Source organism: Heptranchias perlo, unplaced genomic scaffold (genome assembly GCF_035084215.1).
Source record: "Heptranchias perlo isolate sHepPer1 unplaced genomic scaffold, sHepPer1.hap1 HAP1_SCAFFOLD_356, whole genome shotgun sequence".
NCBI lineage: Eukaryota > Metazoa > Chordata > Chondrichthyes > Hexanchiformes > Hexanchidae > Heptranchias > Heptranchias perlo.
In genome coordinates this window covers 116,532-140,948 of record NW_027139368.1, presented here as the reverse complement: position 1 = coordinate 140,948, position 24,417 = coordinate 116,532, and the positions used below count along the sequence as shown (strand labels likewise).

The window sequence follows — 24,417 nt, the reverse complement described above, 5'->3', positions numbered from 1 at the left end:
GGATTGGAATCAAAAATTGGTGGCAAAACAGTAATTGAACAATGGGAGGCCTTCAAAGAGGAGATGATTCGGGTACAGAGTGGACACATTCCCACGAGGGGGAAAGGACGGGCATCCAAAGCTAGAGCTCCCTGGATGCCTAAAGATATAGAGATTAAAATGAAACAGAAAAAGGAGGCTTGTGATGAATGTAAGGTTCATAATACAGTAGAGAACCAGACTGAATACAGAAAGTACAGAGGAGATCGCAAAAAGGGAATAAGAGGGGCAAAGAGAGAGAATGAGAATAGATTAGCGACTAACATAAAGGGGAATCCTAAAGTCTTTTATAAACATATAAATAGTAAAAGGGTCGTCAAAGGAAGGGTGGGGCCGATTAGGGACAAAAAAGGAGATCTTCTTGTGGAGACAGAGGGCGTGTCTGAGACACTAAATGAATATTTCACATCGGTCTTCACTAGAGGAGAGGATGCTGCCATTGTAACTGTAAAGGAGGAGCAGAGAAAATAGGAGCAAGATTAGGCCATTCGGCCCTTCGGGCCTGCTCCGCCATTCAAAATGATCATGGCTGATCGTCTAACTCAGTCCCCTGTTCCCGCTTTTTCCCCATATCCCTTGATCCCTTTAGCATTAAGAAATATATCTATCTTCTTCTTGAATACATCTAATGACTTGGCCTCCACTGCCTTCTGTGGTAGAGAATTCCACAGGTTCACCACCCTCTGAGTGAAGAAATTTCTCCCCATCTCGGTTCTAAATGGCATTCCCCGTATCCTGAGACTGTGACCCCTGGTTCTGGACTCCCCAGCCATCAGGAACATCCTCCCTGCATCTAGTCTGTCTGGTCCTGTTCGAATTTTATATGTTTCAATGAGATCACCTCTCATTCTTCTAAACTCTAGTGAATATAGGCCTAGTCGACCCAATCTCTCCTCATACGTCAGTCCTGCCATCCCAGGAATCAGTCTGGTAAACCTTCGTTGCACTCCCTCCATGGCAAGGACATCCTTCCTCAGATAAGGAGACCAAAACTGCAAACAATACTCCAGATGTGGTCTCACCAAGGCCCTGTACAACTGCAGTAAGACATCCCTGCTCCTGTACTCAAATCCTCTTGCAATGAAGGCCAACATACCATTCGCCTTCCTAACTGCTTGCTGCACCTGAATGCTCGCTTTCAGCGACTGGTGTACAAGGACACCCAGGTCTCGTTGCACCTCCCCTTTTCCCAATCTATCACCATTCAGATAATAATCTGTCTTTCTGTTTTTACAACCAAAGTGGATAACCTCACATTTATCCATGTTATACTGCATCTGCCATGTTCTTGCCCACTCACCCAACTTGTCTAAATCACATTGGAGCCTCTTTGCATCCACCTCACAGCTCACATTCCACCCCAGCTTTGTGTCGTCTGCAAACTTGGAAATGTTACATTTAGTTCCCTCATCCAAATCATTGATATATATTGTGAATAGCTGGGGCCCAAGCACTGATCCCTGCGGTACCCCACTAGTCACTGCCTGCCACCCGGAAAAAGACCCGTTTATTCCTACTCTCTGTTTCCTGTCTGTCAACCAATTCTCAATCCATGCCAGGATATTCCCCCCAATCCCATGCCAGGATATTCCCCCCAATCCCATGTGCTTTAATTTTGCACACTAACCTCTTGTGTGGGACCTTATCAAAAGCCTTCTGAAAATCCCAGTACACCACATCCACTGGTTCTCCCCTATCTATTCTACTAGTTACATCCTCAAAAAACTCCAGTAGATTTGTTAAGCATGATTTCCCTTTCATAAACCCATGCTGACTTTGTCCAATCCTGTTAATGCCTTCCAAGTGTTCTGTTATCACATCTTTTATAATTGACTCTAGCATTTTCCCCACTACTGATGTTAGGCTAACTGGTCTGCAATTCTCCATTTTTTCTCTCCCTCCTTTTTTGAATAGTGGGATTACATTTGCCACCCTCCAATCTGTAGGAACTGTTCCAGAGTCTATAGAATTTTGGAAGATGATCACCAATGCATCCACTATTTCCAGGGCCACTTCCTTTAGTACTCTGGGATGTAGATTATCGGGCCCTGGGGATTTGTCAGCCTTTAACCCCATTAATTTCCCTCGCACTATTTTTTTACTAGTACTGATTTGCTTCAGTTCCTCCCTCTCACTAGACCCTCGGTTCCCTAACATTTCTGGGAGGTTATTTGTGTCCTCCTTTGTGAAGACAGAACCAAAGTATGTGTTTAATTGTTCTGCCATTTCTTTGTTCCCCATTATAATTTCCCTCATACTTTCGTAATTTCCTTTATTTAGATTCAGGACCCTAGTTTCGGATTCAACTCCTTCGCCCTCCATCTTAATGAGGAATTCTATCATGTTATGGTCGCTCTTCCCTAAGGGACCCCACACAACAAGATTGTTAATTAATCCTTTCTCATTGCACAATAACCAGTCTAGGATCGCCTGTTCTCTAGTTGGTTCCTCAATGTATTGGTCTAGAAAACCATCATGTACACACTCCAGGAATTCCTCACCCACAGGAGGTAGTAGTGATATTGGAGAGGATAAAAATAGATAAAGAGGAGGGACGTAAAAGATCAGCAGTACTCAAAGTAGAAAAGTCACCCGGTCCGGATGAGATGCATCCCAGGTTACTGAGGGGAGTAAGGGTGGAAATTGCGGAGGCTCTGACCACAATCTTCCAATCCTCCTTAGATATGGGGACAGTGCCGGAGGACTGGAGGATTGGAAATGTTACACCCCGGTTCAAAAAAGGGGAGAGAGATAAACCCGACAATTATAGGCCAGTCAGTCTAACGTCAGTGGTGGGGAAACTTTTAGAGACAATAATCCGGGACAAAATTAATTGTCACTTGGAAAAATAAATAAATAAATGAAAGTCAGCACGGATTTGTTAAAGGAAAATCGTGTTTAACTTGATTGAGTTCTTTGATGCAGTAACGGAGAGGGTTGATGAGGGGAGTGCGGTTGATGTTGTGTATATGGACTTTCACAAGACATTTGATAAAGTGCCACATAATAGACTTGTTCGTAAAATTAAAGCCCATGGGATTAAAGGGACAGTGACAGCGTGGATACAAAATTGGCTCAGGGACAGAAAGCAGAGAGTAGTGGTGAACGGTTGTTTCTCAGACTGGAGGGAAGTTTACAGTGGTGTTCCCCAGGGGTCAGTATTAGGACCACTGCTCTTTTTGATATATATTAATGACCTGGACTTGGGTATAGAGGGGATAATTTCAAAGTTTGCAGATGACATAAAACTCGGAAGTGTAGTAAACAATGTGGAGGATAGTAACAGACTTCAGGAGGGCAGAGACAGACTGGTGAAATGGGCAGACACATGGCAGATGGAATTTAACGCAGAGAAGTGTGAAGTGATGCATTTTTGTTGGTGGAATGAGGAGAGGCAAAATAAACTAAATGGTACAATTTTAAAGGGAGTGCAGGGACAGAGAGACCTGGGGGTGAATGTACACAAATCATTGAAGATGGCAGGACAGGTTGAGAAGGCTGTTAAAAAAGCATATGGGATCCTGGGCTTTATTAATAGAGGCACAGAGTACAAAAGTAAGGAAGTTATACTAAACCTTTATAAACACTGGTTAGGCCTCAGTTGGAGCATTGTGTTCAATTCTGGGCACCGCACTTTAGGAAAGATGTGAAGGCCTTAGAGAGGGTGCAGAAGAGATTTACTGGAATGATTCCAGGGATGAGGGACTTCAGTTATGTGGAGAGACTGGAGAAGCTGGGGTTGTTCTCCTTAGACCAGAGAAGGTTAAGGGGAGATTTGATCGAGGTGTTCAAAATCATGACGGGTTTTGATAGAGTAAATAAGGAGAAACTGTTTCCAGTGGCGGAGGGTCAGTAACCAGAGGACACGGATTTAAGGTGATCGGCAAAAGATCCAGAGGGGAGATGAGGAAACATTTTTTTTACGCAGCGAGTTGTTCTGATCTGGAATGCGCTGCCTGAAAGGGCGGTGGAAGCAGATTCAATAATAACTTTCAAAAGGGAATTGGAGAAATACTTGAAGGGCAAATTTACAGGGCTCTGGGAAAGAGCAGGAGTGGGACTAATTGGATAGATCTTTCAAAGAGCTAGCACAGGCACGATGGGCCGAATGGCCTCCCTCTGTGCTGGACCCACTGTGATACTATGATACGTTTGGGTGAGACCAGAACTCGGGGCCATAAATCTAAGACAGTCACCAATAAATAAAACAAAGAATTTAGGAGGAATTTCTTTACCCAGCGAGTGGTGAGAATGTGGGAATCACTATCCCTGGGGGGGATAGAGGGGTACAGGGGGGGATAGAGGGGTACAGGGGGGGATAGAGGGGTACAGGGGGGGATAGAGGGGTACAGGGGGGGATAGAGGGGTACGGGGGGTTATAGAGGGGTACGGGGGGTTATAGAGGGGTGCGGGGGGATTATAGAGGGGTGCGGGGGGATTATAGAGGGGTGCGGGGGGATTATAGAGGGGTGCGGGGGGATTATAGAGGGGTGCAGGGGGGGTTGTAGAGGGGTGCAGGGGGGGTTGTAGAGGGGTGCAGGGGGGGTTGTAGAGGGGTGCAGGGGGGGTTGTAGAGGGGTGCAGGGGGGGTTGTAGAGGGGTACTGGGGGGGATAGAGGGATACTCGGGGGGGGGGGGAAAGAGGGATACTCGGGGGGGGGGGGGGAAAGAGGGATACTCGGGGGGGGGGGGGGGAAAGAGGGATACTGTGGGGGGGGAATAGAGGGATACTGTGGGGGGGGAATAGAGGGATACTGTGGGGGGGGGAATAGAGGGATACTGTGGTGGGGGGGGAATAGAGGGATACTGGGGGGGGATAGAGGGGTACTGGGGGGGTAGAGGGATGTGAGGGGGCAGGGGGAATAGAGGGATACGGAGGTAGGGGGGAATAGGTAATTGGAGTGGGAGGAGGCTCATGTGGAGCATAAACACTGGCATAGACCAGTTGGGCCGAATGGCCTGTTTCTGAGCTGTAGACTCTAAAGCTTGAGATCAGAATCGTCAGTTGTCGGCTGATCCGCGATTCATGAAGATCTGAGCTCCAGACAACATTCCTGAAATTGATTGTTATAATAGAATTAAAATTTTTAATAATGTCCAATAAGGATTTACTTCAAATGGCAAGAAAGGGAGGGAGGGGAGAGAGTGGAGGGAGGGGAGAGAGTGGAGGGAGGGGAGAGAGTGGAGGGAGGGGAGAGAGTGGAGGGAGGGGAGAGAGTGGAGGGAGGGGAGAGAGTGGAGGGAGGGGAGAGAGTGGAGGGAGGGGAGAGAGTGGAGGGAGGGGAGAGAGTGGAGGGAGGGGAGAGAGTGGAGGGAGGGGAGGGGAGAGAGTGGAGGGAGGGGAGGGGAGAGAGTGGAGGGAGGGGAGGGGAGAGAGTGGAGGGAGGGGAGGGGAGGGGAGAAAGTGGAGGGAGGGGAGGGGAGAGAGTGGAGGAGGGAGGGGAGGGGAGAGAGTGGAGGGAGGGGAGGGGAGGGGAGAGAGTGGAGGAGGGAGGGGAGGGCACTGAATACACAGGGACCATGGACTGTGATATTGTTCACTGTTTAGAGAGGGGTCAGGGGCATCCCCCCACTACAGGAATCTGTGTAATCTTCTTTACTCGAGGGAATCCAAGCCTCATAATTTAACCCTTTTAGCCCCGGTATCATTCTGGAGAATCTGTGCTGCCCCCCCTCCAAGGCCAATCTGTCCTTCCTGAGGTGCGGGCCCCAGAACTGTCTCCAGATGTGGTCTGACCAGAGCTCTGAACAACTGGAACATCACTTCCTCCCCTTTGTATTCCAGCCCCCGAGATAAAGGCCAACATCCCATTCACCTTTTAATTATTCCTGGTATCTGCCCACTAGTTTTTAGTGATTTCTGGACCCCTAAATCTCTCTGCTTCTCTACAGTTCCTGCTTCTCACCATTTAGAGAATATTCTGATTTATTTTTCTTAGCTCCAAACTGGGTGACCTCACACTTTCCCCACATTAAACTCCATCTGCCCCAGATTTCCCCACTCACTGAATCTATCGATGTCCCTTTGAAAGTTTCTGCTCCCATCTAACTGTTTACTGTGCCACCTAACTTAGTGTCGTCAGTAAACTGAGATACACCGCTCTCTATTCCTTCATCCAAGTCACTTATCAATATAGTGAAAAGCTGTGGCCCCAGGACAGATCGCTGAGGGACGCCACTAGTCACATCCGGCCAATCAGAGTCTATCCCCACTCTCTGTCACCTACTAACCAATTCCCTCTCCAAGCCAACAGGTTGCCTCCAATTCCATCAGCTCTCATTTTAGCTAACAGTCTCTTATGTGGAACCTTATCGAATGCCTTTTGGAAATCCATATAAATAACATCCAGAGACACTCTCTTATCAACCACATTAGTGACCTCCTCAAAAAATTCAATGAGATCTCCCCACCCTTCTTAAATCCTGGCTCTCTCTGATCAGCTCACATCTGTACAAGTGCTCAGTCACTCTGTCCCTGATAATCTCATAGGTCTGTAATTTCCTGGTTTCTCTCTCCCACCCTTCTTAAATAATGGCGCGGCCGATGACGCAGTTGGCGCGGCCGATGACGCAGTTGGCGTGGCCGATGACGCAGTTGGCGCGGCCGATGGGATTATGGTTACATTTAAATCAATAAGCACAGAGTTGGGAGTGCTGCTAATTCAATGCAGAGACCTACGAGCCTGGGCTTTACTTGGAATATTGTCTCGGTTAAACCAATGCCCAGTTTATGCTCCCAGTCCCTCTGCGGTATCTGCAGGAACAGTTACTGTGAACCCGAGAGCTCAGAACCTCGCCGTTCCTTACTCAGAGTGAAGAAAGTGTTGGAATTCTCCAGGTGTGGTTCCAGTATGAGGCAAAGTGGATGGTTAGTGACCTCACCAAAGCCTAGCTTTGCCTTGATGGTCAGTCCCGAGTGGAGGAGGGGAGAGAGCTGTTTCCTGATCTGGTTACTATGAGGAAAGTTCTCAATATTGTAGATATTTTCCTCGTGGGTCTTCCTGACTCATCCAGGACTATATCGCCCACTTCCTGACCCAGACTATCTATCACTTACCCTTCACTGGCTCCCTGATCTTCCACGCACAGACTTTAAAATCCTCATCCCTTCTACCGTTCCTTCCTGGGACTTGCTCACTGAAATCCTACATCCTGGCTGTCCCCCTCTTGCCAGGTGCCCTTCAGACTCTGCTGTACTGTGTACCCACCATCAACACTTCCTTCATGGACTCCCTCACTTTAGGCACTTTCCCAAATCCCCACTACCTCATTTCAGCTATCCCCCACCTTCCGGACCCTTCTCAAACCATCGCCTCAGTCCAGCTTTGGCCCTCTCTTTGCCCTTTACACTCTTACTATCCCAGTCTATATTAGGATAGTTGAAGTCCCCCATTATCACTACTCTATGGTTCTTGCACCTCTCTGTAATTTCCCTGCAAATTTGCTCCTCTATCTCCTTCCCACTAGTTGGTGGCCTGTAGAATACCCCCAGTAGTGTAATGGCACCTCGATTGTTTCTTAACTCTAAACAAATAGATTCTGTCCTTGACCCCTCCAGGATATCCTTGGACAAGGTGCCACTAAAAGGTTGTTACACAAGATAAGGGCTCATGGGGTTGGGGGTAATATATTAGCATGGACAGAGGATTGGTTAATGGACAGAAAACAGAGAGTAGGGATAAACGGGTCATTCTCAGGTTGTCAGGCTGTAACTAGTGGGGTACCTCAAGGATCAGTGCTTGGGCCTCAGCTATTTACAATCTATATTAATGAGTTAGATGAGGGGATCGAGTGTAATGTATCCAAGTTTGTTGACAATACAAAGCGAGGTGGGAAAGTAAGCAGTGAGAAGGACACAAAGAGTCTGCAAAGGGATAGAGACAGGTTAAGTGAGTGGGCAAGAAGGTGGCAGATGGAGTATAATGTGGGGAAATGTGAGGTTATTCACTTTGGTAGGAAGAATAGAAAAACAGAATATTTTTTAAATGGTGAGAAACTATTAAATGTTGGTGTTCCGAGAGACTTGGGTGTCCATGTACAAGAAACACAGAAAGTTAACATGCAGGTACAGCAAACAATTAGGAAGGAAAATTATATGTTGGCCTTTATTGCAAGGGGGTTGGAGTACAAGAGTAAGGAAGTCTTACTACAATTGTACAGAGCTTTGGTGAGACCTCACCTGGAGAACTGTGTACAGTTTTGGTCTCCTTATCTAAGGAAGGATATACTTGCCTTAGAGGGGGTACAACGAAGGGTCACTGGATTGATTCCTGGGATGAGAGGGTTGTCCTATGAAGAGAGATTGAGCCTATACTCTCTGGAGTTTAGAAGAATGAGAGGTGATCTCATTGAAACATATAAGATTCTGAGGGGGATTGACAGGGTAGATGCTGAGAGGTTGTTTCCCTTGGCTGGAGAATCTAGAACTAGGGGGCACAGTCTCAGGATAAGGGGTCGGACATTTAAGACTGAGATGAGGAGGAATTTCTTCACTCAGGGGGTTGTGAATCTTTGGAATTCTCTACCCCAGAGGGCTGTGGATGCTGAGTCATTGAATATATTCAAGGCTGAGATCGACAGATTTTTGGACTCGAGGGGAATCAAGGGATATGGGGATCGGGGGGAAAGTGGAGTTGAGGTTGAAGATCAGCCATGATCTGATTGAATGGCGGAGCAGGCTCGAGGGGCCGAATGGCTCACTCCTGCTCCTATTTCTTACTTTCTTATCCTCTCTCTCCAGCACTGCAATATTCCCCTTAATCAATACTGCCACCCCCTCCTCTCCTTTCTTTCCTTCCCTATCTTTCCTGAACACCTTGTATCCAGGAATATTTAGTCTCCAATCCTGCCCTTTTTTGAGCCAGGTCTCCGTTATCACCATGACATCATATTCCCATGTGACTATTTGCGCCTGCAGCTCACCAACCTTGTTTACCACACTTCGTGTGTTTACACACGCGCACTGTAAACCAATCTTAGACTTTCTTGTACTCTCTCTTAGTCTGATCCCACCTAATACTGTACTATTTCTTGCTCTAGTTCTATCTGTCTCTCCCAATCCTTTGTGTCCCTTGTTTCTCCTTTCCAATGCTACATCCTGGTGCCCACCCCCCTGATAAATTAGTTTAAACCTCCCCCCACAGCACGAGTGAACCTCCCCGCGAGGACATTGGTCCCGGCCCTGTTGAGGTGCGACCCGTCCGTCCTGTACAGGTCCCACCTCCCCCAGAACTGGTCCCAATGCCCCAGAATCTGAAGCCCTCCCTCCTGCACCATCTCTCCAGCCACACATTAACCTGCCTTATCTTCCTATTCCTGTACTCACTCGCGTGTGACACTGGGAGTAATCCAGAGATTACTACCTTTGAGTTCCTGCTTTTTAACTTCCTCCCCAGCTCCTGAAACTCTGACCCCAGGACCTCGACCCTTTTCTATGTCGTTGGTTCCCACATGGACCACGACTTCTGTCTGTTCCCCTTCCCCCCACAGAATATTCTGCACCCTCTCCGTGACGTCCTTTACCCCCGACACCAGGGGGGTAACACACCCTGTGGGTCTCACGTCGGCGGTCACAGAAACGCCTGTCTGTCCCCCTGACTATCGAATCCCCTATGAGTTCTGCATTTCTACACTTCACTGTGCCCCCTGTGCGATCCTTTACCCCATGGTCCACACTCAGGACTGCACTCCTTCAAGGTGTCATCACCCTCACTGGTATTTGAGTGCCACACACCCAGAAGATTCCTGCACTGTCTGCCTCTTCCTACGCTTTTGGATGGCCACCCACTTATTATCCTGAACTCTCTGTGGCTGTGGGGTGACCGCCTCCTGGAACTTATGATCCAGGAAACCTTCAGCCTTCCTTATGCTGTGCAGTGACTCCAACTGTCCCTCAAGCTCAGAAACCCTGAGCTTGAGTTCGAGCAACTGGAGGCATTTCCTGCACATGTGGCCCTCCACGACACATGAAGTGTCCTGAAGTTCCCATGTGGTGCAGGAATTGCAGGCAGCAGGTTTCAGCTGCCATACAATATATTTAGAAACCTTTTTTTCCTGTGAGGGGTGTGTCAGTGTGTGTGTCGCAGTGAGGGGTGTGTCAGTGTGTGTGTCCCAGTGAGGGGTGTGTCAGTGTGTGTGTCGCAGTGAGGGGTGTGTCAGTTGTGTGTCACAGTGAGGGGTGTGTCAGTGTGTGTGTCGCAGTGAGGGGTGTGTCAGTGTGTGTGTCTCAGTGAGGGGTGTGTCAGTGTGTGTGTCCCAGTGAGGGGTGTGTCATTGTGTGTGTCCCAGTGAGGGGTGTGTCAGTGTGTGTGTCTCAGTGAGGGGTGTGTCAGTGTGTGTGTCGCAGTGAGGGGTGTGTCAGTGTGTGTGTCGCAGTGAGGGGTGTGTCAGTTGTGTGTCACAGTGAGGGGTGTGTCAGTGTGTGTGTCGCAGTGAGGGGTGTGTCAGTGTGTGTGTCGCAGTGAGGGGTGTGTCAGTGTGTGTGTCTCAGTGAGGGGTGTGTCAGTGTGTGTGTCCCAGTGAGGGGTGTGTCAGTGTGTGTGTCGCAGTGAGGGGTGTGTCAGTGTGTGGGATAGAGCGGGGATTTTCCTGTTTTTCTGTTTGTTCTGCTGTACCTGTCTGTGGTGATCACGGTCAATCTGGTTTTGTGATCTTTGCCATTCTTTGAGTCTCCCATCCCCCGGTCTCCCCATCCCCCGGTCTCCCCATTCCCCATCTCCCGTTCCCCATCTCCCCATCTCCCCGTCTCCCCCCGTCTCCCCTCCCCCTGTCCCCCTGTCCCCCTGTCCCCCTGTCCCCCTGTCCCCTGTCCCCCTGTCCCCCTGTCCCCCGGTCCCCCTGTCCCCCGGTCCCCCAGTCCCCCTGTCCCCCGGTCCCCCAGTCTCCCGGTCCCCCGGTCCCCCGTCTCCCATTCCCCCGTCTCCCTGTTGCCTGTCGATCTGATGCTCCGTCTCCCTCCTCTCTGCCTTTCAGATCGGAAGTTTATCATTGCCAATGGTCGTGTGGGGAAGTGTGCCATTATTTTCTGTAACGATGCTTTCTGTGAGATGTGCGGGTATTCGAGAGCTGAGGTGATGCAGAAACCGGGCACCTGCGACTTCCTGCATGGCCCACAGACCAGGAAGACTGCAGTGTCTCAGATCGCACAGGCACTGCGGGGGTCTGAGGAGAGGAAGGTTGAGCTGTTTCTCAGCCGGAAGGACGGTAAGGATCCTGGACATGCAGACGGTGGGAACTCGGAGAGCTGTGGGAATACTCCAGAAATGAGGTGATACACAAGGGTCTCTGACACGAGGCCCCACTGCATCAATCGAAATCCCCTCAGCTTTCAGCCCAGAGGCTGGGCCCCTGCGACAGTTAAACCCACCAACCCCAGATAGGGGGGGCTCGGCACAGAACAGCAGAGGGGGGAGATCCTGGATTGGAGTGTCAGGGTACAGGAACTGAGGGTGTCTCAGTTGGTTGACTCGGAGTGTTGGCTGGTCAGTTTGCCTGCTCTGTAAATCCATGGTGTCCCGTCTCCTGTGAGATTGGTGAACACGGGAACGGACTTGTCGTGAGGATTCTCGCAGTTCTCACTTTCCGGGAACCCTGCTGTGTTTTGGTTTGTAAAGTATTCCTCGCATTCAGGCCAGGTTTCTAGATCAGTTTGTGACTCCTGGTTAACTGCCGTTGTATCTGTGTGCGGTTCGGGGTCTTTTGGTTTGCTGTTGCTCACGCTGTCCATTTATTCTGTGTCCATGATTGATGAGGTGTGAGCGGCTATTGTTGGGCCTCCCTCCCGAGGGGTAGCTGGCTGTAGGTGTTGTGTTCTTGGAGGTGGGACTGGTGTGTTTGTGTGAGAGACAGACAGAGCATATGCATAGCTTGTCTGAGCAGGGATAGTCCTGTCTCTGTGCGAGGCTGAATCTACTACCTGTCTGGAAGGCCTTAGAGAGGGTGCAGAAGAGATTTACGAGAATGATTCCAGGGATGAGGACTTTAGTTCCGTGGATAGACTGGAGAAGCTGGGGTTGTTCTCCTTGGAACAGAGACGGTTGTGAGGAGATTTGATCGAGGTGTTCAAAATCATGAAGGGTCCAGACAGAGTAGATAGAGAGAAACTGTTCCCATTGGTGGAAGGGTCAAGAACCAGAGGACAGAGATTTAAGGTGATTGGCAAAAGAACCAAAGGTGACATGAGGAAAAACTTCTTTACACAGCGAGTGGTTAGGATCTGGAATGCACTGCCCGAGGGGGTGGTGGAGGCAGATTCAATCATGGCCTTCAAAAGGGAACTGGATAAGTACTTGAAAGGAAAAAATTTGCAGGGCTACGGGGATAGGGCGGGGGAGTGGGACTAGCTGGATTGCTCTTGCATAGAGCCGGCATGGATTCGATGGGCTGAATGGCCTCCTTCCGTGCTGTAACCTTTCCATGGTGATTCCAGGCTCCCATCTCCTTCACTCTGATCTGACTGGCAAAGAGCCCAGAGAACCCAGTGAGGAATTTGTTCCACAGCCCCCGGGGCTCAGATTCTCGCTGTGACGGACTGCTCACCACACTCAGCTGTTGGCAGTCCCTGGTGTGGCAGACAGACTAATTGCACAGTGGTTGATGTTATTGAGTGGGCATCACTGCCAGGGCGGGCACTGCTGCTGCTCATCCACTGCCAAGTTCAGAATCTTTGCCTGGATCAGATCTGATTGGCAGCAAAACATTTTGTTGGAGATTTGCTGCTGAGATTTTAATAAAGTTTAATAAAGTTTACTGAGCTGCAGCCTGAAACAAACTGGCCCTCCCACTGTGTTTGAAGTTGCTCTGTGTGAGGGTCAGTGGTCAGTTTGCTGGGTGACACAGGCCTTCAGAAAACAAATCATAGAATGTGACAAAGAATCTGAGAATGTTCGCAGATAGAAACAGGCCACTCAGCCTGTCAAATCAGTGCCTGTGTTGCCTTCCACATGAGCCCCCCGCAGTCCAATCCCCTTTTCCTGTTCACTCCCCGGACTCTTTAATAACCCACCCAGCCTAATCCCACTCAGATTGGTCAGTCAGTTTAACCTCAGTGGTGGGGAAACTTTTGGAAATGATAATCCGGGACAGAATTAACAGTCACTTGGACGAGTGTGGATTGATTAGGGAAAGCCAGCACGGATTTGTTAAAGGCAAATCGTGTTTAACTAACTTGATAGAGTTTTTTGATGAGGTAACAGAGAGGGTCGATGAGGGCAATGCGGTTGATGTGGTGCATCTGGACTTTCAAAAGGTGTTTGGTAAAGTGCCACATAATAGGCTTATCATCAAGATTGAAGCCCATGGAATAAAGGGGGCAGTAGCAACATGGATACAGAATTGGCTAAGTGACAGGAAACAGAGAGTAGTGGTGAATGGTTGTTTTTCGGACTGGAGGGAGGTGTACAGTGGTGTTCCCCAGGGGTCAGTGCTGGGACCACTGCTTTTCTTGATATATATTAATGACTTGGACTTGGGTGTACAGGGCACAATTTCAAAATTTGCACGTGACACAAAACTTGGAAGTGTAGTGAACAGTGAGGAGGATAGTGATAGACTTCAAGAGGATATAGACAGGCTGGTGGAATGGGCAGACACGTGGCAGATGAAATTTAATGCAGAAAAATGCAAAGTGATAGATTTCAGAAGGAAGAATGAGGAGAGGCAAAATAAACTAGAGGGCACAATCTAAAAGGGATACAGGAACAGAGAGATCTGGGGGTATATGTACACAAATCATTGAAGGTGGCAGGGCAGGTTGAGAACACAGGTACATTGGAACATAGGAACAGGAGTAGGCCATTCAGCCCCTCGTGCCTGCTCCACCATTTGATAAGATCATGGCTGATCTGTGATCTAACTCCATATACCTGCCTTTGGCCCATATCACTTAATACCTTTGGTTGCCAAAAAGCTATCTATCTCAGATTTAAATTTAGCAATTGAGCTAGTATCAATTGCCATTTGCGGAAGAGAGTTCCAAACTTCTACCACCCTTTGTGTGTAGAAATGTTTTCTATTCTCGCTCCTGAAAGGTCTGGCTCTAATTTTTAGACTGTGCCCCCTACTCCTAAAATCCCCAACCAGCGGAAATAGTTTCTCTCTATCCACCCTATCCGTTCCCCTTAATATCTTATAAACTTCGATCAGATCACCCCTTAACCTTCGAAACTCTAGAGAATACAACCCCAATTTGTGTAATCTCTCCTCGTAACTTAACCCTTGAAGTCCGGGTATCATTCTAGTAAACCTACGTTGCACTCCCTCCAAGGCCAATATGTCCTTCCGAAGGTGCGGTGCCCAGAACTGCTCACAGTACTCCAGGTGCGGTCTAACCAGGGTTTTGTATAGCTGCAGCATAACTTCTGCCCCCTTGTACTCTAGTCCTCGAGATATAAAGGCCAGCATTCCATTAGCCTTCTTGATTATTTTCTGCACCTGTTCATGACACTTCAATGATCGATGTACCTGAACCCCGAAGTCCCTTTGGACATCCACTGTTTTTAACTTTTTACCATTTAGAAAGTACCCTGTTCTATCCTTTTTTGATCCAAAGTGGATGACCTCACAGTTGTCTACATTGAATTCCATTTGCCACAGTTTTGCCCATTCACCTAATCTATCAATATCGCTTTGTAATTTTATGTTTTCATCTCCACTGCTTACAATGCCACCAATCTTTGTGTCATCGGCAAACTTAGATATGAGACTTTCTATGCCTTCATCTAAGTCGTTAATAAATATTGTGAATAATTGAGGCCCCAAGACAGATCCCTGCGGGACTCCACTAGTCACATCCTGCCAATGTGAGTACCTTCCCATTATCCCTACTCTCTGTCACCTTTCGCTCAGCCAACTTCCTAACCAAGTCCGTACTTTTCCCTCGATTCCATGGGCTTCTATCTTAGCTAACAGTCTCTTATGTGGGACCTTATCAAATGCCTTCTGGAAGTCCATATAAATAACATCCATTGACATTCCCCTGTCCACTACTTTAGTCACCTCTTCAAAAAATTCAATCAGGTTTGTCAGGCACGACCTACCTTTCACAAATCCATGCTGGCTCTCTCTGATTCACTGAAAATTCTCAAGGTGTTCAGTCACCCTATCCTTAATTATAGACTCCAGCATTTTCCCCACAACAGATGTTAGGCTAACTGGTCTATAATTCCCTGGTTTCCCTCTCTCTCCTTTCTTAAAAAGCGGAGTGACATGTGCAATTTTCCAATCCAGAGGGACAGTTCCTGAATCGAGAGAACTTTGAAAGATTATAGTTAGGGCATCTGCAATGTGCTCACCTACTTCCTTTAAAACCCTGGGATGGAAACCATCTGGTCCTGGGGATTTGTCACTCTTCAGTGCTATTATTTTCTTCATTACTGTTGCTTTACTTATGTTAATTTTATCGAGTCTCTGTCCCCGATTCAATATTAGTTTTCTTGGGATTTCCGGCATGCTATCCTCTTTTTCGACTGTAAATACTGACGCAAAGTAATTATTCAACATGTCCGCCATTTCCCCATTGTCAATGACAATATCCCCACTTTCAGTTTTTAAGGGGCCAACACTGCTCCTGACCACCCTCTTTTTCCTAATATAACTATAAAAGTTCTTCGTATTGGTTTTGATATCCCTTGTAAGTTTCTTTTCATACTCTCTTTTTGTAGCTCTTATTATCTGTTTTGTGACCCTTTGTTGATCTTTGTATCTTTCCCATTGGCCAGGATCTGTGCCATTTTTTGCCTTTTTGTATGCCCTTTCCTTATGTCTTATACTGTCCCTTACCTCTTTAGGTGTCCATGGCTGTTTTTTTTGGCAAGTAGAGTTCTTGCCCCTCAGGGGTATAAACCGATTCTGTATCACGTTAAATGTTTCTTTAAACATTTCCCACTGATCATCAGTCGTTTTACCCATTAACAGATTTGCCCAGTTTACTGTGGACAGTCTCTGTCTCATCCCATTGAAGTCGGCCTTACCCAAGTCAAGAATCTTAGCAGCTGATTCACTTTTTTCCCTTTCAAACACTACATTGAACTCGATCATGTTATGATCACTATTGGATAGATGTTCACGCACAGTTAAGCCGTTAACTAAATCTGGTTCATTACTCATTACTAAATCTAGTATGGCTTGCTCCCTTGTTGCCTCTAGGACATACTGCTGTAGAAAACTATCCCGGACACACTCAAGAAATTCACTACCTTTCTGACAGTTGCTAGTCTGCTTTCCCCAATCTATGTGAAGGTTAAAGTCCCCCATTAAGACCACTATGCCTTTCTTACACGCTTGTCTAATCTCTGCATTTATACAATCTAGCACTTCAGAGCTGCTGCCAGGGCTCCTATACACAACTCCCACTATAGTCTTAGATCCGTTCCTATTTCTCAATTCAACCCATAAGGTCTCTGTTGGCTGCTTACCCCTCGTTATATCCCCCTTTATCATTGAAGTGATTTCATCTCTAATCATTAAGGCTACCCCTCCTCCTCTTCCATTTTCCCTGTCTCTCCTGTAGACCTTATAACCTGGTATATTTAGTTCCCAATCCTGACCATCCTGCAGCCGTGTCTCAGTAATAGCTATCATGTCATACCCTCCAATTTGAATTTGAACCTGTAGTTCATTTAATTTATTCCTTATACTCCGTGCATTTGTATATAGAGAAAGTGGTTAAAAAAGCATGCGGGATCCTGGGCTTTTGAAATAGAGGGATAGAGTACAAAAGTATCGAAGTCACAATGAACCTTTATAAAACACTGGTTCGACCACAAATGGAGTTTTTTTTATTCATTCATGGGATGTGGGCGTCGCTGGCGAGGCCGGCATTTATTGCCCATCCCTAATTGCCCTTGAGAAGGTGGTGGTGAGCCGCCTTCTTGAACCACTGCAGTCCGTGTGGTGAAGGTTCTCCCACAGTGCTGTTAGGAAGGGAGTTCCAGGGTTTTGACCAGTGACGATGAAGGAACGGCGATATATTTCCAAGTCGGGATGGTGTGTGACTTGGAGGGGAACGTGCAGGTGGTGTTGTTCCCATGTGCCTGCTGCTCTTGTCATTCTAGGTGGTAGAGGTCGTGGGTTTGGGAGGTGCTGTCGAAGAAGCCTTGGCGAGTTGCTGCAGTGCATCCTGTGGATGGTGCACACTGCAGCCACTGTGCGCCGGTGGTGAAGGGAGTGAATGTTTCGGGTGGTGGATGGGGTGCCAATCAAGCGGGCTGCTTTGTCCTGGATGGTGTCGAGCTTCTTGAGTGTGTTGGAGCTGCACTCATCCAGGCAGGTGGAGAGTATTCCATCACACTCCTGACTTGTGCCTTGTAGATGGTGGAAAGGCTTTGGGGAGTCAGGAGGTGAGTCACTCGCCGCAGAATGCCCAGCCTCTGACCTGCTCTCGTAGCCACAGTATTTATATGGCTGGTCCCGTGAAGTTTCTGGTCAATGGTGATCCCAGGATGTTGATGGTGGGGGATTCGGCGATGGTAATGCCGTTGAATGTCAAGGGGAGGTGGTTAGACTCTCTCTCGTTGGAGATGGTCATTGCCTGGCACTTGTCTGGCGCGAATGATACTTGCCACTTATGAGCCCAAGCCCGGATGTTGTCCAGGTCTTGCTGCATGCAGGCTCGGACTGCTTCATTATCTGAGGGGTTGCGAGTGGAACTGAACATTGTGCAATCATCAGCGAACATCCCCATTTTTGACCTTATGATAGAGGGAAGGTCATTGATGAAGCAGCTGAAGATGGTTGGGCCGAGGACACTGCCCTGAGGAACTCCTGCAGCAATGACCTGGGGCTGAGATGATTGGCCTCCAATAACCACTACCATCTTCCTTTGTGCGAGGTATGACTCCAGCCACTGGAGAGTTTTCCCCCTGATTCCCTTTGACTTCAATTTTACTAGGGCTCCTTGGTGCCACACTCGGTCAAATGCTGCCTTGATGTCAAGGGCAGTCACTCTGACTTCACCTCTGGAATTCAGCTCTTTTGTCCATGTTTGGACCAAGGCTGTAATGAGGTCTGGAGCCGAGTGGTCCTGGCGGAACCCAAACTGAGCATCGGTGAGCAGGTTATGGGTGAGTAAGTGCCGCTTGATAGCACTGTCGACGACACCTTCCATCACTTTGCTGATGATTGAGAGTAGACTGATGGAGCGGTAATTGGCCGGATTGGATTTGTCCTGCTTTTTGTGGACAGGACATACCTGGGCAATTTTCCACATTGTCGGGTAGATGCCAGTGTTGTAGCTGTACTGGAACAGTTTGGCTAGAGGCGCAGCTAGTTCTGGAGCACAAGTCTTCAGCACTACACCTGGGATGTTTTCGGGGCCCATAGCCTTTGTTGTATCCAGTGCACTCAGCCATTTCTTGATATCACGTGGAGTGAATCGAATTGACTGAAGACTGGCTTCTGTGATGGTGGGGATATCGGGAGGAGGCAGAGATAGATCATCCACTCGGCACTTCTGGCTGAAGATGGTTGCAAACGCTTCAGCATTGTCTTTTGCACTCACGTGCTGGACTCCGCCATCATTGAGGATGGGGATGTTTACAGAGCCTCCTCTTCCTGTTAGTTGTTTAATTGTCCACCACCATTCATGACTGGATGTGGCAGGACTGCAGAGCTTTGATCTGATCCGTTGGTTGTGGAATCGCTTAGCTCTGTCTATAGCATGTTGCTTCCGCTGTTTAGCATGCATGTAGTCCTGAGTTGTAGCTTCACCAGGTTGGCACCTCATTTTTAGTTATGCCTGGTGCTGCTCCTGGCATGCTCTTCTGCACTCCTCATTGAACCAGGGTTGATCCCCTGGCTTGTTGGTAATGGTAGAGTGAGGAATATGCCGGGCCATGAGGTTACAGATTGTGCTGGAATACAATTCTGCTGCTGCTGATGGCCCACAGTGCCTCATGGATGCCCAGTTTTGAGCTGCTAGATCCGTTCTGAATCTATCCCATTTAGCACGGTGGTAGTGCCACACAACACGTTGGATGGTGTCCTCAGTGCGAAGATGGGACTTTGTCTCCACGAGGACTATGCGGTGGTCACTCCTACCAATACTGTCATGGACAGATGCATCTGCGACAGGTAGATTGATGAGGACGAGGTCAAGTAAGTTTTTCCCTCGTGTTGGTTCGCTCACCACCTGCCGCAGGCCCAGTCTGGCAGCTGTGTCCTTCAGGACTTGGCCAGCTCGGTCAGTAGTGGTGCTACCGAGCCACTCTTGGTGATGGACATTGAAGCCCCCCACCCAGAGTACACTCCTGACTCGTGCCTTGTTGACGGTGGAAAGGCTTTTGGGAGTCAGGAGGTGAGCCACTCACCGCAGAATATCCAGCCTCTGACCTGCTCTCGTAGTAAAAGTATTTATGTGGCTGGTCCAGTTCTGTTTCTGGTCAGTGGTGACCCCCAGGATGTTGATGGTGGGGGATTCGGCGATGGTAATGCCGTTGAATGTCAAGGGGAGTTGGTTAGACTCTCTCTTGTTGGAGTATTGTGTCCAGTTCTGGGCACCGCACTTTAGGAAAGATGTGAAGGCCTTGGAGTGGGTGCAGAAGAGATTGACTAGAATGATTCCAAGGGCTGAGGGACTTTAGTTACGTGGATAGACTGGAGAAGCTGGGATTGTTCTCCTTGGAACAGAGACGGTTGCGAGGAGATTTGATCGAGGTGTTCAAAATCATGAAGGGTCTAGACAGAGTAGATAGAGAGAAACTGTTCCCATTGGTGGAAGGGCCAAGAACCAGAGGACATAGATTTAAGGTGATTGGCAAAAGAACCAAAGGTGACATGAGGAAAAACTTTTTCACACAGCGAGTGGTTAGGATCTGGAATGCACTGCCCGAGGGGGTGGTGGAGGCAGATTCAATCATGGCCTTCAAAAGGGAACTGGATAAGTACTTGAAAGGAAAAAATTTGCAGGGCTACGGGGAAAGGGCGGGGGAGTGGGACTTGCTGGATTGTTCTTGCATGGAGCCGGCACCGACTCGATGGGCCGAATGGCCTCCTTCCGTGCTGTAACCTTTCTATGATTCAATGATTCCTGCTCATTCCCCATACCCTTCTATATCCCACACAGTCTAATCCCACTCTCTCCCTCACTCCCCGAACCCTTTAATATTTTTTTAAATTTTTTTTATTCGTTCATGGGATGTGGGCATTGCTGGCGAGACCGGCATTTATTGCCCGTCCCTAGTTGCCCTTGAGAAGGTGGTGGTGAGCCGCCTTCTTGAACCGCTGCAGTCCGTGTGGTGACGGTTCTCCCACAGTGCTGTTAGGAAGGGAGTTCCAGGATTTTGACCCAGTGACGATGAAGGAACGGCGATATATTTCCAAGTCGGGATGGTGTGTGACTTGGAGGGGAACGTGCAGGTGGTGTTGTTCCCATGTGCCTGCTGCCCTTGTCCTTCTAGGTGGTAGAGGTCGTGGGTTTGGGAGGTGCTGTCGAAGAAGCCTTGGCGAGTTGCTGCAGTGCATCCTGTGGATGGTGCACACTGCAGCCACTGTGCGCCGGTGGTGAAGGGAGTGAATGTTTAGGGTGGTGGATGGGGTGCCAATCAAGCGGGCTGCTTTATCTTGGATGGTGTTGAGCTTCTTGAGTGTTGTTGGAGCTGCACTCATCCAGGCAAGTGGAGAGTATTCCATCACACTCCTGACTTGTGCCTTGTAGATGGTGGAAAGGCTTTGGGGAGTCAGGAGGTGAGTCACTCGCCGCAGAATACCCAGCCTCTGACCTGCTCTCGTAGCCACAGTATTTATATGGCTGGTCCAGTTAAGTTTCTGGTCAATGGTGACCCCCAGGATGTTGATAGTGGGGGATTCGGCGATGGTAATGCCGTTGAATGTCAAGGGGAGGTGGTTAGACTCTCTCTTGTTGGAGATGGTCATTGCCTGGCACTTATCTGGCGCGAATGTTACTTGCCACTTATGAGCCCAAGCCTGGATGTTGTCCAGGTCTTGCTGCATTCGGGCTCGGACTGCTTCATTATCTGAGGGGTTGCGAATGGAACTGAACACTGTGCAATCATCAGCGAACATCCCCATTTCTGACCTTATGATGGAGGGAAGGTCATTGATGAAGCAGCTGTCGATGGTTGGTCCTGGGACACTGCCCTGAGGAACTCCTGCAGCAATGCCCTGGGGCTGAGATGATTGGCCTCCAACAACCACTACCATCTTCCTTTGTGCTAGGTATGACTCCAGCCACTGGAGAGTTTTCCCCCTGATTCCCATTGACTTCAATTTTACTCGGGCTCCTTGGTGCCACACTCGGTCAAATGCTGCCTTGATGTCAAGTGCAGTCACTCTCACCTCACCCTTTAATATCCCACCCAGTCTAATTCCACTATCCCCCTCACTCCCCGTACCCTTTAATATCCCACCCAGTCTAATCCCACTCTCCCCTCACTCCCCGTACCCTTTAATATCCCACCCAGTCTAATCCCACTCTCCCCTCACTCCCCGTACCCTTTAATATCCCACCCAGTCTAAGCCCACTCTCCCCCTCACTCCCCGTACCCTTTAATATCCCACCCAGTCTAATCCCACTCTCCCCTCACTCCCCGTACCCTTTAATATCCCACCCAGTCTAATCCCACTCTCCCCTCACTCCCCGTACCCTTTAATATCCCACCCAGTCTAATCCCACTCTCCCCTCACTCCCCGTACCCTTTAATATCCCACCCGGTCTAATCCCACTCTCCCCTCACTCCCCGTACCCTTTAATATCCCACCCAGTCCAATCCCACTCTCCCCTCACTCCCCGTACCCTTTAATATCCCACCCAGTCTAATCCCACTCTCCCCCTCACTCCCCGTACCCTTTAATATCCCACCCAGTCTAATCCCACTCTCCCCTCACTCCCCATACCCTTTAATATCCCACCCAGTCTAATCCCACTCTCCCCCTCACTCCCCGTACCCTTTAATATCCCACCCAGTCTAATCCCACTCTCCCCTCACTCCCCGCACCCTTTAATATCCCACCCAGTCTAATCCCACTCTCCCCCTCACTCCCCGTACCCTTTAATATCCCACCCAGTCTAATCCCACTCTCCCCTCACTCCCCGCACCCTTTAATATCCCACCCAGTCTAATCCCACACTCCCACTCACTCCCCGCACCCTTTAATATCCCACCCAGTCTAATCCCACTCTCCCCCTCACTCCCCGTACCCTTTAATATCCCACCCAGTCTAATCCCACTCTCCCCTCACTCCCCGCACCCTTTAATATCCCACCCAGTCTAATCCCACTCTCCCCTCACTCCCCGTACCCTTTAATATCCCACCCTGTCTAATCCCACTCTCCCCTCACTCCCCGTACCCTTTAATATCCCACCCAGTCTAATCCCACTCTCCCCCTCACTCCCTGTACCCTTTAATATCCCACCCAGTCTAATCCCACTCTCCCCTCACTCCCCGTACCCTTTAATATCCCACCCAGTCTAATCCCACTCTCCCCCTCACTCCCTGTACCCTTTAATATCCCACCCAGTCTAATCCCACTCTCCCCCTCACTCCCCGTACCCTTTAATATCCCACCCTGTCTAATCCCACTCTCCCCCTCACTCCCCGTACCCTTTAATATCCCACCCTGTCTAATCCCACTCTCCTCACTCCTCTTTTTCAAGCAGCTGACTAATTTATTTTTCGTAGTTCTGACCCTCCGACATTGCTGTCCCCGTGCGCGCGGCGCTGTCCCCGTGCGCGCTCCCCACTCCCTGCGGGCCTGTGGTTGGGTGACGAGCTGTTGGAGGTTGTCGTTCTGTTCTGTGCAGTGACGGCCTCACTCTGACATGACTCTGTCAGTTGGGCGGGACTTCCCTGAGCTGCCTGGACAGTGTTTACAGACGGAACGAATCCTTTCTCTCCCAAACAGTCTGAACTTGTGAAGAAAGAGCAGTGAGCAGGGCTTGGAGTTCAGGGACCGAGCCACAAACTGAGCTCACTCTCTCTCACACTCACTCTCTCTCACACTCACTCTCTCTCACACTCACTCTCTCTCACACTCACTCTCTCTCACACTCACTCTCTCTCACACTCACTCTCTCTCACACTCACTCTCTCTCACACTCTCTCTCTCTCACTCTCACTCTCTCTCTCACACTCTCTCTCTCTCACTCTCACACTCTCTCTCTCACACTCACTCTCTCTCTCATTCACTCTCTCTCTCATTCACTCTCTCTCTCATTCACTCTCTCTCTCTCTCTCTCACACACTCTCTCTCTCACACTCTCTCACAGGGTACGGGGAGTGAGGGGGAGAGTGGGATTAGACTGGATGGGATATTAAAGGCTACGGGGATTGAGGGGGAGCCCTAGTATAATTGAAGTCAATGGGAATCAGGGGGAAAACTCTCCAGTGGCTGGAGTCATACCTAGCACAAAGGAAGATGGTAGTGGTTGTCGGAGGCCAATCATCTCAGCCCCAGGACATTGCTGCAGGAGTTCCTCAGGGCAGTGTCCTAGGCCCAACCATCTTCAGCTGCTTCATCAATGACCTTCCCTCCATCATAAGGTCAGAAATGGGGATGTTCGCTGATGACTGCACAGTGTTCAGTTCCATTCGCAACCTCTCAGATAATGAAGCAGTCCGAGCCCGCATGCAGCAAGACCTGGACAACATCCAGGCTTGGGCTCATAAGTGGCAAGTAACATTCGCGCCAGATAAGTGCCAGGCAATGACCATCTCCAACAAGAGAGAGTCTAACCACCTCCCCTTGACATTCAACGACATTACCATCGCCGAATCCCCCACCATCAACATCCTGGGGGTCACCATTGACCAGAAACTTAACTGGACCAGCCATATAAATACTGTGGCTACATGAGCAGGTCAGAGGCTGGGTATTCTGTGGCGAGTGACTCACCTCCTGACTCCCCAAAGCCTTTCCACCATCTACAAGGCACAAGTCAGGAGTGTGATGGAATACTCTCCACTTGCCTGGATGAGTGCAGCTCCAACAACACTCAAGAAGCTCGACACCATCCAGGACAAAGCAGCCCGCTTGATTGGCACCCCATCCACCACCCGAAACATTCACTCCCTTCACCACCGGCGCACAGTGGCTGCAGTGTGCACCATCCACAGGATGCACTGCAGCAACTTGCCAAGGCTTCTTCGACAGCACCTCCCAAACCCGCGACCTCTACCACCTAGAAGGACAAGAGCAGCAGGTACATGGGAACAACACAACTTGCACGTACCCCTCCAAGTCACACACCATCCCGACTTGGAAATATATCGCCGTTCCTTCATCGTCACTGGGTCAAAATCCTGGAACTCCCTTCCTAACAGCACTGTGGGAGAACCGTCACCACACGGACTGCAGCGGTTCAAGAAGGCGGCTCACCACCACCTTCTCGAGGGCAATTAGGGATGGGCAATAAATGCCGGCCT

At 49.2% G+C, this 24,417-nt stretch overlaps 1 protein-coding gene across 1 annotated transcript in view; it reads left to right on the top strand.

The window, feature by feature from the left end:
- Positions 1-24,417, top strand: part of LOC137311558 (potassium voltage-gated channel subfamily H member 2) — a 143,498-nt gene that overhangs the window by 41,028 nt on the left and 78,053 nt on the right. Inside the window, exon 2 of the mRNA XM_067978684.1 lies at positions 11,011-11,241. Within this exon, the coding sequence (XP_067834785.1) occupies positions 11,011-11,241 (231 nt within the window). The remainder of the gene's footprint in view (positions 1-11,010; positions 11,242-24,417) is intronic.